The sequence below is a fragment of the Rissa tridactyla genome, chromosome 3 (genome assembly GCF_028500815.1).
Source record: "Rissa tridactyla isolate bRisTri1 chromosome 3, bRisTri1.patW.cur.20221130, whole genome shotgun sequence".
In the NCBI taxonomy this organism is placed as follows: Eukaryota; Metazoa; Chordata; class Aves; order Charadriiformes; family Laridae; genus Rissa; species Rissa tridactyla.
In genome coordinates this window covers 125,121,979-125,134,645 of record NC_071468.1, presented here as the reverse complement: position 1 = coordinate 125,134,645, position 12,667 = coordinate 125,121,979, and the positions used below count along the sequence as shown (strand labels likewise).

Sequence of the window (12,667 nt, the reverse complement as noted above, 5' to 3'; positions counted from 1 at the left end):
TTGGCATTACTATGCTTTTTATTTTTAACACCAAATAAATACAAAACAATCCAATAAAATACAAACTGCATTAAATCTGAGAAATGGGTCGCTTTTAGAAGCAATAGTATTAACTAAGTTTAGGCCCCAAATATATGATTTGGGGAGTGGAAAAACCTCCCCAGGTCTGCGGTACAGATGGCTTTGTATAAAGGACTCCGTATTTCAACCAGGATTTTGGATTGTGGGGGCTGAAAGGACAGGTTTTTGGAAGGTAGAAACAAGAGGCACTTAAATCTCAACGTTTTTTCATGAGCATTAGGAGTTTAATTACTTTATGTACTTCTGAAAGTATCTTCCTGAGATACCTCCTCCACCGACGATGGAGGGACTCAGGAGAAACCAGTCTTTTGTGTGTCCCAGCAAAGAGCGAGGTGGATGAATCTGCTCGTAACTGGTGAGGGTGCAGCGTCAATAAACACCTTGCATCGCTAAAGCAGGCAGCTCTTCCCAAATCCCTCTGCTTTTGCAGGGAATGGCCAGGCTCTTGCCGCTTCAAAGCTATTCTATGCCCCCCTTTTTCTATTTTAATTTTTGTAATCTTTGCCTTAGCATCTTTCTCATTCCTCTTCGTGCCAGTGAAACACACGTGCCCAATGTAAATGGAGGACAGTCAGGAAATTGGATCTGGTGACCGGGAAGAAGCAGTGGGGGAAAAAAAATACTATCTTAACATCTGAGGCCGTTGTTTCAATATTCTTGCAGAGTTGTCTCAGAGAAAGGACTGGGCCATTCACTGCTGAGAGGGTCACACAGAGAATTGTCTGCGTCTGCACACTATTTCACCCTGACCTTGTAAATATACTCTGTTTATTTACTCTGCAGTTCATATCTCCTATAAGATTCCAACTCCCAATTTTACAGCACAGGAATCCCCTCCAAAGTATTCCAAAACTGGTTAAAAATAAAACTTAAAAAATATATAGATATTAAAAAATACTTCCTTGCTTCTCTATGAAAGGAAAGGTGGTTTCTGGTCTCTTTGAATCAGGAAATTCTCTCTCTCCCTGGGGTCATCCTCTGGAAAGCTCTTAGCTCTGCTGCTCTGGGTGTCTCTTTGCAGAGCAGCACGATGTCCACGAGCTAAAACTTCTGCAGGAATTTGAGGACCAGGTCACGCAGTTTCACCCTCAACGGTTCATCGTTGTCGCAGATGATGTGCGTGGAGTCCTCCTCGATCTGAATGAGGGTTTCTGCCTCCTGGAGGAGTACGATGTGGCCCTTGGCTGTGTCCTCCACCTTGACGTCACTGAAACCGTGCTGGATGTAGGGTTGGGGACAGAATAAAAGAGAGAGACGTTACTACAGCTCGGGAAAACAGGTAGCGTTGAAAGACTAGGGAACGGGAGGAGGAGAGGGGAGAATGGCTACAAAATACTGAGTGCCACTGCAGATATCCTGGATCTCTGGGATTTGCAGAGGAAACGCTCACAGGACAAGCTAAATATGACCCTCATTATACAGATGGATAAACTACAGAACAGGGAGGCTAAAGCAAGTATTTTCCACTACGTCAGGTCACTGCAATTGCAAAATCTTGAGACAAAGAGGACAAATGGCTCCTTTAACTACAGAAATGACCATGGGCTGACATTATAGCCTCTGAGAAGATGATATGGAAAGCTACTGAACTCTACTGAAAGCTACTGAAGGGCAAACTTCCTCACAATCCTGCCCTTTTCCCTACTCATTTTCTCCAAGGAGTCATGCAGGTGAGAAGTCATGCAGCTCCCCAGAACCAGGGCTCCACAGAGCAGTAACCAACTGCCTGCAAGTTCAGCCACCAAGCCCCCTGTCCTGCAGCTCCCCAGAAAGCTTCTCCATCAGCAGAGACATTTCCAGGATCTCTTCTTCACCGGACCATGTCATTTTCACAAAACTTGTCGGAACTTAAAATATTTTTGAGACCTCCTCCCGGCTCTTCAAATTTATTGGAAATCAGCTGATGAGTCTGAAAGTTACATGGGGGAAACTCACCCACCTGGAGCGAACCCAAAAACTCTGCTTCCGTAGGAAACCAGGAGGACATGAGTGACATGAAGCCCCTGTATCAGGAGATGCCTCCACAGGGAACAATTCCCTCCATGCTCAGCGCAGGGACACACATTCCCTGAAGTACTTTGCCAGCTCATTAGCCCCTCTCCATTTCAGCCACGCTAAAATTATTTTCCCTCTCTCCGCTAGCAAAGCAGCACATTTCTGAGATTAGCAGAAATCTGCTTAGACCTCACTTGCCACCAAAGGCTTATTACCTTCTCAAGCGTCTGCACGAACTGGTCCACAGGAATGGAGCCGCTCAGCAACGGCTTCAACGGTTTACACTCTGGCACGTCATCACTCACTCGCTTTCTCTTCTTGCTGGCGGGAGGTTGCGGAGGTTTTGGAGGGAGCTAATGGATGAGACGGTGCACAGCAATGCAGTGAATCACACCAGCTTATTCTGATTTAGTTGGAATAACAAGTACATGAGATAGAAAAGGAACACTGATTTTGTTATCTGTGACTGAAGGGGAACGTTGCAGTGCTGAAGGGGAGAGGAGAAACCCAGCTTCGGGCTCCACTGCAGCTCCGCACACGCAAGCCACCATTTACACAAATAAATTAGCAGGTTTAGTTTCAATCTCCATCATCTTAAAACTTCTGTCAAATGCAGTTCTGTTCAAATTTCTGTCATCTTAAAAGGCCTGTCTGACTCAATTCAAGACTGAAGCTTTCTATTTTAGCATTCAACTACCCTGCAATGTTTTGTAGAAGTCAACGCCTTGAAAATCACACTCTAAAAGATGCAACAGATTGGGAAACGGGCAAATTCAGAGCAAGCAACTACTCGGGGAATGAGAAAAATAGGTAATTTATTTCTCACTAGCCTCAGAAAAGCGAGTCTTTAGGAAGAACTTGAATACAGACAAGGAGGCGCGAGAGATGCTGCAGTGCCTGAAGAGTCACTGGAGTGTGATGTGGCTATAACTGCGCTGTTTCAGAAAGCTCTCTGCCTTGACTCCTCCCCGGGACCCTGCTCCGTCGGCAGGGAGGCAGGGTTAGCACGTGCAGCGGTAGCTAACCTAGCACTGTGCGCGCGGGTGGGCAAGGCGTGGGGCTAACGGAGAACTTCTGAAAGACCATTTCATGGAGATGTAAACCAGATTCCTATAAAAAGAAGCGTGGGGAAATTATCGTGTAAAATAAGTCCGTGTGTCCCGTGCCAAGTTAGTTAGGTCGGGGAAGTGTCAGCACCAGTGTTTCCCAGTGAACTAGCAACTCAGTCCCTGGGAAAAGGGTGCTGGGGAAAATTTCTCCAAAATTTTGGCAAGACCACTTGCCAGGGATGCGTCTGCACAACACACAGGGAATTTGCCTGAAGCAAGCCCAGTGCCTTGTAGCACCCTGTACACTCCAGGTGACAGACCGGGCTCCTTTTAACTCCGTGTCTTTCCCATCACGTAGTATCATGTCTGAACCTGCTGCTGTGATGTCCCCGTGTTTCTTTCAACAGCCAGGGAAGGGTGGTTTTCACCCTTGGGAGAGAAATGCCGTCTGCTCAGGCTCCAGTTCCACAAGCAGGGTTGCACCTGAGTCACTTTACAAAACCCACCATTTTCTCTGTAGTTGGTGGGCCTACGTGCACACGTCATGTTATTTGCGCATGAATCACTCACATGGCTCTGTGTTCGTAGACTGAGTTTTTGGGACTCATCTACACACGGCTTCTGTAACTCCCAGAGGTCCCAGGCTCAGCCAACACTGACAGATACCGCAGCGCTGGCTTACCTCTATCCATTTATGAGGTCTCTAGCATTTTAAGCCTAGGTCTAAGAGTATTTGGCATCAGGAATCAGAGTAGAGAAGCGAGTAAATGAACAATACAAAGGAGAAAGCAGCCTCAGACCAACTGCATTGCAATACTTCAATTTTTTCAGTGTTGCCTAGTGTTTCTAGGGAACTGACTTGGAAAAAGTAAGACAGCCTGTCTGCTGTGCACTGATATAAATCCTTAACCGATCTTCTTGTCCCTGCACCAAAGACATTACCATATATTGGGCCTTCTTCCTAAGTGTAGCGGGCCCAGCCCAGCTCTGCTGCCCAGCGGGAGAGGCAGTGTCATGCAGAGTGTGGTTTCCCTGAGCTCCCTGCATGCTCATGCATCAAAGGAGAAAGGGGACCCGGGCATCCACTGCCGAGCAGGTCCACCAGACATCATCTCCTTCTGCAGAGCCAGGAATTCTAATGACAGAAATTCCAGTGTCAGCCTAAAGGAGGTGGTAGGAAGAGAGCGTACACTCTCAGTTTTTACAAGGATGCACAATCTGCTTTTTGGGGAACAGGACAACTTAACGAAGACAGTCCCTTCACGTGTCTAATGTTTTAGGTCATCTCTCTCCTCTGACCCTCAGTTCTACGTCCATGAGAGGCTGACTGATGCTGATCCTGGTGTACGGGTTATGGAGGACAGCAGTGTGATTTGTAGCCTCTCCTCAGGAATAATCTCCCTTCCCCTTTTATCTTAGCCAGGCACATGGCCAAAGAAAAGAGGGTAGAGAGATTTATTTGCATCCCACTCTCTGCTCTAAGTGTAATTCCTCACTCGCAGATGCCAGGACAAAGCATCTGACAAGGACTCTGCTCCGGTGGGGAAAGAGTTGTTGGAGGGGTTGCCTCATGAGAACAGCTGGGGTCCCAGATGGCAGGAAACCCGGTGTAAGGATATTTTTCTCCCTTTCCCTTTATACTGTACCTGCAGCACATGCTTGTTGTCTTTAGTATGCAATACGGCAGAAACTGTTGCTAGGGAAATACCAGGCTTAATCTCCAAGGGCACAAGCGAATCTGCAAGCTAAAGCAAAAGAAGGATTTTGTTCAGCAAGTGATAATCTCAAAATTTGTATGAATCCAGCTGTGATTTAAATTGGCAGCATGGTATTTTTAAACATGGACTAATGAACTGTAAACACAAACCCACTGATAGAAAGACAGAGCACTCCCCTTACCTGCTTAGCTCTCCGTCTTGCTCTTAAAGCTACTGACTTTCACACCCTTATCAGAGCGGTGCGAGGTTTTCAGTAACCAAGGCAAGTCTCACAAAATGTATTGAAGAGAAACCTCATTTTAAAAGACATTAACTTTATTAATAAGTTTGATTGATAAAACTCACGATGTAATTTGTCATTATTATGTCTGTTACGTCGAGGGACAATGAAAAATCAAAGCCAGTTTCCTTTCCGTTCCTGTGGCATTCTGGCTGCAGAACAGCTGGAAGCAAAGGGTTTGACCTTAAAAACCCAGTGGCTCCGTTGACTGGTTTGAAATTTTTCCTTACAACATTGCATAGAAACCCTTACACTGTCTTTTATATAATTCTTCTCTGAAAGAAATAAAATTTAGTCTTGGCTCCAACTTTGAATTCAATGGCAACGTCCCAAGATCCTCAGCACTGAGGGTGTTGGCAGCGAATGTGGAGTGGGCAGTACTGCACCTGCTGAGACTTGCGGAAGTTGGCCAGCTGGGAAGCACCTCTTCCAGCCATGTTTCCTAAGGAACGCCGCAGAAAACAGTGCTCGTGAACACAGAAAATGATTTCCTTTTTCCAAGGGAGTTCTAGATGACAATACAATGGACACCGGGTGCCCTGGAGTCCTGGCCAGGACTGCAGCCAGGATCTACTTCTAGATAAACAGGTACCTTCACACCGCATGGACTAGCAGCCCAAGCAGTTTCCAAGTACCACTCCTGTTATTCCCTGCAGGCCTGAAAGCAAGGATGAGTGAAGCGCGCTCTGTGTCGGAGGGGAAAAACTGCCCGTGCCGCCTCACAAAGCAAATACAGGTACGATTGCTCTTACACCACTGGATGGGAGGACTTTTCACCTGTGAAGACCAGAAACACCTAAAGGGACAGAATCTACTTGGGTGATTTTCCCAACAGTTGTACCATCAACCCATCTCATGTAGAAAGAGCCTCTAGAAGATGAGCTTCATTTGAACTCCATTCCCTTTCATCTCCAAACACATGGCACCTCCAGTCGCAGCCATATATTGAGAAGAGCGTAACCTCCAGGTAAAGGAGTTCTTTTGAAACTTCAGCCATCCACTGTAGCACTTCCAGGCAGCAGAGCTCTGGAAACCCAGCTATCACCATTGCCCCGCCAGCAAGGCAGCATCAGCTCACTTTAGCTCACCAGGTGCTCCCACACATGAAAAGCAGGAAGAGAAACTGAATGGATTTTAGAAAACCATGGCATATTCCCATTTTGGAGGCAAAGGGAAATGTACCTGAGACAAAGGAAGATTAAATTCCTTACCAAAGACCATCTAGTGAATTTTCAACAGGATCTAAACCAGGAGAAGGACAGCGCAGAACAACTGAACCCTGCCACTTCTCAAGAAACTTCAGGTACTAATACTGGTCTGCTGTAAATTACAATTACGTAGGTCATCACTCTGTTACTGCAAAACTCTAATCCTTGTGAATACAGAAGCAGCTGAACTTGCCTTCAAAAAGCACTCACTACTGGCCTCATCCTTTTGCCATCAAAGCACCGAGAAGGCTTTTCTGTTGGCTTCAACGGCAGCAGAGTTCAGCTGCTTCTAATAACTCCCGAAAATCTTACCTACTGCTATTGAAGTTGCAGGAGCATTTTGAGCGCGCCTGCTCGGAATTAAACAGCTGTATAGATGTTTGTGTTGGAAAAACACAGACATTTTAAGGCTGCATTCAAATCCCCTAAATTTTGCACATATTCAGACTTGGTGAATTTTAGAAATCAAAATTTCCTGGAGCAATTCACATTGCTCTCTCTCTGGGACTCAGTTCAAGATCTTTAAAGCAGGCAATTTTTGAATATGGCCTTTACAGTTTGTTGTTGAAGGCTAAGAGAATGAAAATATAAAGATAATTATTGCTTCAGATTTCCCCTGGGACCTAAAAATAGTAACACTTTCAGCAGTATGTTATGCTGCACTTTGCAGCGGTCGAAGGCACTTTCCATTCCCACCACCTTCCAGAGGAAGATCGATACCAAATGGGCTGTAATGAAGAATACATGGCAAAAGGACAAACGCTGTAACGAGAAAAATCCTTAGAAAACAGAAAGCTGCTTAGAATCAAAGTTCTCTTCTGCCACTGAGATACTTTGATATTAACATTTATGCTGGTTTTAACCACACAGTTGGTAAACAGCAATTTTCATTATTAACAGTCAAAAAGACAGTAAGACAGATGTTCATTTTTATTTTCTCTAAGATATTGCTTCATCTCACAGCCCTCTCCATATTGCAGCCAATCCTTTTATTATCGAAGTTCACTGACCCAAACCAAAAAGGTCATTTAATCACATCCAGTAATTCACCCCCCAAGACCAGACAGCGCTGCTATACTCCTTTCAACTGACCTCCTGCACACACAAATCACAGAACTCTTCCAAAATGCTGGATTAAAGAAACCCTTTCCAAAGAGATAGCAAATCTTGTCTATACTCCAAGCAATGCCAACTCCACCACTTCCCCTCGCAAGCTGTTCCAAAGTTTAATTTTCCTTGCCGCTAGGAAAGCGTGTCTTATTTCAAGGTTGAATTTGTCCAACTTTCAGTCGCTGGATCTTGTTATGCCTTTGTCTGCAAAGATTGAAAAGCCCCCCACTATGCAAGAATAAATGCCTCTTCCTTCCAGTCATTATCACGAGTCCAATGCCACATGCTGGCACCAGGAAAGTCACAAAAGCAGAGACGCACGGCACTGAGCACTAACACCGCATTAACCAGTCCCCTGCCCATGGATGAGCACTTGGACTGCCTTAAGACACACTTGTGTGTACGTGTCCTGCGTGTTTCATTTTTTTAAGCCCCTCCTGTTACGGAAAGTTTAAAACGGAGACCAACCAAAAACCAAAGGTCATTGACTCAATAGTCTGAGACCACAAGTGCCGATGTGAACCTTGTCACAGTTGAGGGAGGGAAGAGTCAGCTTGGGAAGTTCTGCTGCCGTGATCAGAGCTGTCCACCTATGCTCGTACAGAGTAAAGATGTTTTTACCGTAAACTGCAGCTGAATCTTTCGTGTAGGATTGCATTTTCCACAACAAAATGAGATCTGACACATACTATGTGAGCCCGAACGCCATTGTTGGCCAAACTACGAATGTTTATAACGAAGAACAATGCACACAGGTTAGGTTACTCTGAAGTCTCTATTGAGGCCTTCATCGGGGACAACTCTCCCTAGGCTTAAGGTCGCGTGCTGTCTTCAGTTACCAGCCAAAAATCCTCTTGTTGGCTATGAAGAGCTGAACAATGACTGAGGATGGGATCTAAAACCCCTACTGTGAAAAAAAATAAAATTGAGGCTGAATGATCAGTGTATAAAATCAGGAAAAGACCAGGGTTTTAGCACACATGGTCTTGGTCCTATGGAAGATTTTCCGAGGGACAGACACACGTAGGTATACACCAGTATTTTAACATCACAGTTGCAGCTATCCTGGCAGTGATGACTACCAGCGATTTCTTCCTGGTGTTTTGGGACACCTCTCCAAACTTCTCCCTTTTTCCTCTTCCCCTCCAACTTTTATAAGTGCAACAGTTCTTGGCTTATACTAGAGAGGGTGCAGGAAGACCAACCCAGCAGGGAGAGCTGAAGCCTGAACTGAGTGAGATGAGCTGGATCTTCACCCTCCAGGACTGGACGGAGCAAAGGGGAACAAGCAGGAGCACTGCAAAGCTTATCAGTAATTAAAGTCCCCTTAACTTTTAAGATCTGAAATTCACTGATGTGTACACCAGATTACAGTGTGTCTATTTAGAAAGGGACACAGCTGGGTTTTTACATCAACATTAAATGTGTATTTTCCAGATTTGCAAACTGTGCATAAATGTATGATCTCTGCATTAGAGGCAGGAGCCAGAGTTGCAACTCTGGATCAAACCAGAGAAATCAACGGCATGAAACAGAGCTGCAAAACAAGACAAGCCAAGCCTACAAGAAAGCTGGGGAGGGGCTGTTTGCAAGGGCATGTAGTGATAGGACGAGGGGCGACGGCTTTAAACTAGAGCAGGGCAGGTTTAGATTAGACATTAGGAAGAAGTTCTTTCCAATGAGCGTGGTGAAACACTGGAACAGGTTCTCCAGAGAGGTGGTGGAGGCCACATCCCTGGAGACATCCAAGGCCAGGCTGGATGAGGCTCTGAGCCACCTGATCTAGTAGAAGATGTCCCGGCTCACTGCAGGGGGTTGGACTGGATGATGTTTAATGGTCCCTTCCAACCCAACACATTCTATGATTGTATGAAAACCACTGGGCAAGGCAGAGCCATTATGAACTCAACACATTGCAAGTCCTCAGAAAAAATAAAGAAAGAATAAAGTTGCAATATATTCCTTGGGGCAGGGATGAGTTTTGTTCAGTGCTTGTGCAATATCCAGCGCTCAGAAATCCTGCTAAGGGGTTCATTACTCATGCCACTATACTGCAGTAAGTTAAATGGAAGGAACATTTAAAAAAATCATCAAAAGTGGATCACATGCGACTAACACAAGAGCTTTCTCTGATAATACAACTGCTGAGGGAATTGGGGCAGCCACAGTCTGTGCTCCATGAAGCACTAGCAAGGTACCCCATGGGAAATTACAAACTGTGGATTTCTACAAGAGCCCTGAGGTGGGGAGAGTGCTGGTTAAAGCAAAGATATCCTCAGACAACTACTGGGCTGTTGCTGCGGTTCCTGAAGGATTAGTCTTGAGCCTACTCCCATCCAATTTTTATTAAAGACCTCCATACACAACAACGAGAGTGATCAAAAGTGCCCACAGAAGTTTGCAGAGGCACCCTTAATAGAAAGAAAGATCAGGCAATCGTAGAGGAAGAACTATATGACCTCAAGAACTGGAGTGAGAAAAACAAGATGTAATTCAATAGCATGAAACGCAAGGCCACGGACTGGGCTAACACCGAGAATTGCTGCTGTGAGCTGGCAGCTGCTGGGAATGACAGAGGTGAAGGGTCCAGGTTTATTAGTCCATCCTATGAGAACTGAGAGTCAGAAATGTGACACGGCCATGAAAAAGCTAAATGCAACTCCAGAAAATATCAGGTAATTCTAGCAGAGATGAGCTATTGCTATTATATTGGGCCCAGCAAGATCTCATCTGAACTACTTGTAAATTGTGGGTAATTTAAGTTCGAGTAAGATATACCGAAGGGCAGGTTAGGGCAGGGGAAGATATCTTGTAAGAGGAAACTAAGTATCTTGGCTTGTTTAGCCTGGCAAAAGGAAAGGCAAAAGGAGAATTTGATTATTCTACATAAACACCGCAGGGAAAATACCAACAAAAGAGGAAATCTATTTATGCTAAAACATGATGTTAAGAATAAGTATGTGCAGACCAGCCAAGAATAAGCGTAGGCTGGAAATTAGGATGTTTCTAGCCATCAGAGACTGTGGGGGTTTGCACAGCATTCTAGTGGGAACAGCAGGGGCAAAAGTCTTCACAATTTGAAGCTGGTGCCTTACATTTTATGAGGCACATTATAAACACTATTACTAACTGCAGCTGGGTTCCAGCCATGTAACCCACGAGGGCACTTCCATTTCTAGGTGGAAATGATTGCTTACAGCCTTGGAGCTTGCCAGGTATGAAGAGACTCCCACCCAGACCTAGCTCCTAAAAAGCATGCAATCTGTATGTGACAGAAAAATACCTTCTCTCAATTATTAGAGAAGCCCAACGATTTTAAGATCTGCCTGCCTCCAGAGGGAGTGTACCAGGTCCTACTGTTCACAAAGGTTTTTACAACAGGCAGTCCTCAGCAAAACCTGAACTGAGAACAACCCGCCTCAGCCTCCATCCCTCCACTCACCTTGCTACTCACACACATCAAATCCAGCTTCTGGATGCAGAAAAGCATCTTCCCCGTGTACATTTAATAGGAAAACGAGTGCCCAAATATTCCACATGCTTAAAAGCTGTGCAATGGGCCTTTCACAAGCAGGGATGATCTGTACAGTCAGTTTCGTAAACAGAAATAAAAACACGGTCTTCATCTTGTCATTTATATTTGGATGGCAAAGTTAGGAAAGGAAGACAATTTACGTCACCTCCTACCTCCCTGCCTCTTCTTATCCCTTCACTACTTAAGCACCAGGAGCTCTGTTGCCGAGTCACTGGAAACCAGACACAGCACTGCACAAGAGATTACAGCGCCGGCAGAACTCTCAAACAGATTCGGCCTTGGCTTTATACCATCTGCTAAAGCAGGCAGAGCCTGAGTGCAGGAAGTCTGCAAGTATCAGACCCTGCAGAGGAAACAAAAGATATGTGGTCAAACACATGCACCGAAGGGGAAAGGTCTAAAGATTTAAATATGCCTGTGGAGTAAGCATTCATGACCAGCAAGCATATTAAACACGGCGCAAGCACGCTGCAGGCCATTTGTGCAGTAGAATGGAAATGGGGGAATCTCTCTAATGAGACTTAAAAGGAACAAAGGCATTTCCAACAGAGAAGAACAAACATCCTCGAACTAGGGGCATCTATATAACCATTAATGGGTGATCCGAGTCATGTCTTGTTGGGGTTTCAGCCTCAGATTTTACAGAATCCAAGTGTTTTAAATGGAATGATTAAATTGCTAAACTAACCCTAACTTAATAGATCTTTCAGTCTCTGCGGGTCTGCTACAATTCTATCTAGAGTGGATTTTAAAGTCTCATTAACTTTGGTGGATGAATAATCATGCCGTAAATATCTAGGTTTTGATATTATTGCTTGCAAATGCTGCCATCTTAGCTTTACTCTTCCACAGAGCCAACTTGGTCTCCCAGTGGAGAAATAAAACCAGGTAAAGGGGTAGTCCTGCAGTTTTGAGCAATGAAACAAAGTCCTTCTTTGCCATGTGCCCATTCCATGCTCAACTAATGGACCAGGGCTCCAGATCAACATGACAAACCTTGTCCCCGAAGCCTGGAAATCAAACCAGAAAGATACGTACTGACCAACCAAAAGGAAATAATCCTGGGTGGGATTATAAGAAGTAGTCACAGTGCTAAAGCTAACCACTGGCTTTTTGCCAATCCTGTGCCAACACACAGTTTTAAGGAGGTATTTAAGAAGTGTAATGAAGAAGATTTATGGCTGTTTCATGAAGCTCTTCCACAGTACGCTGCATAGCCTGGGAGCAGGCAGGAAACCATTATTTGAGGAACTTACAAGAGGACAGTGGAAGCCAGAACCAGCAGAAGCAGAAATCGGCCTCAAACTTGAATGCAAAATGACAGGTAGGGGAAGCAAGGACGTGAAATATCTTTAAAGTAAAGGCAAGCAGCTTACAGATGCAAAAGATGAGTCATTTGAAAGACATGGAAAGGGCATCAATGAAAACATTCAAAATACAGTGACCAGTTTATGGGTCAGAATGTCAAGTCAGAATATGATGTTGTTGAAGCTGATTGGGCAAAGAGAGGCCAGTGCCTGGCTAGAGGAGTGTCATCTTACAGCCAGCCAAAATGAAGGAGAAACAAACCTAGATATTAATGTGGGCAGGCAAAGGCAGGCTGGGAGCAGAAAAGCAGATCCAAGTTTCATCAATCTGAACAGGACAATCTGTGGATGAGACCAACCAGAGAAAAGGTGCAGAAAAAAAAA

At 44.9% G+C, this 12,667-nt stretch overlaps 1 protein-coding gene across 6 annotated transcripts in view; it reads right to left on the bottom strand.

Moving 5' to 3' along the window:
• Window positions 1-12,667, bottom strand: part of INTS9 (integrator complex subunit 9) — a 73,482-nt gene continuing 60,815 nt past the window's right edge. For 3 of the 6 annotated variants that reach the window (XM_054194907.1, XM_054194909.1, XM_054194908.1), the window contains exons 15-17: window positions 4,772-4,870; window positions 2,292-2,429; window positions 1-1,299 (exon numbers count right to left, since the gene is read on the bottom strand). In XM_054194907.1, the coding sequence (XP_054050882.1) occupies window positions 1,123-1,299; window positions 2,292-2,429; window positions 4,772-4,870 (414 nt within the window). In that variant the 3' untranslated portion in view covers window positions 1-1,122. Of the gene's footprint in view, window positions 1,300-2,291; window positions 2,480-4,771; window positions 4,871-5,174; window positions 5,287-12,667 lie in introns of those variants that run through there. The other 3 variants (XM_054194910.1, XM_054194911.1, XM_054194912.1) reach the window with 3 other exon arrangements.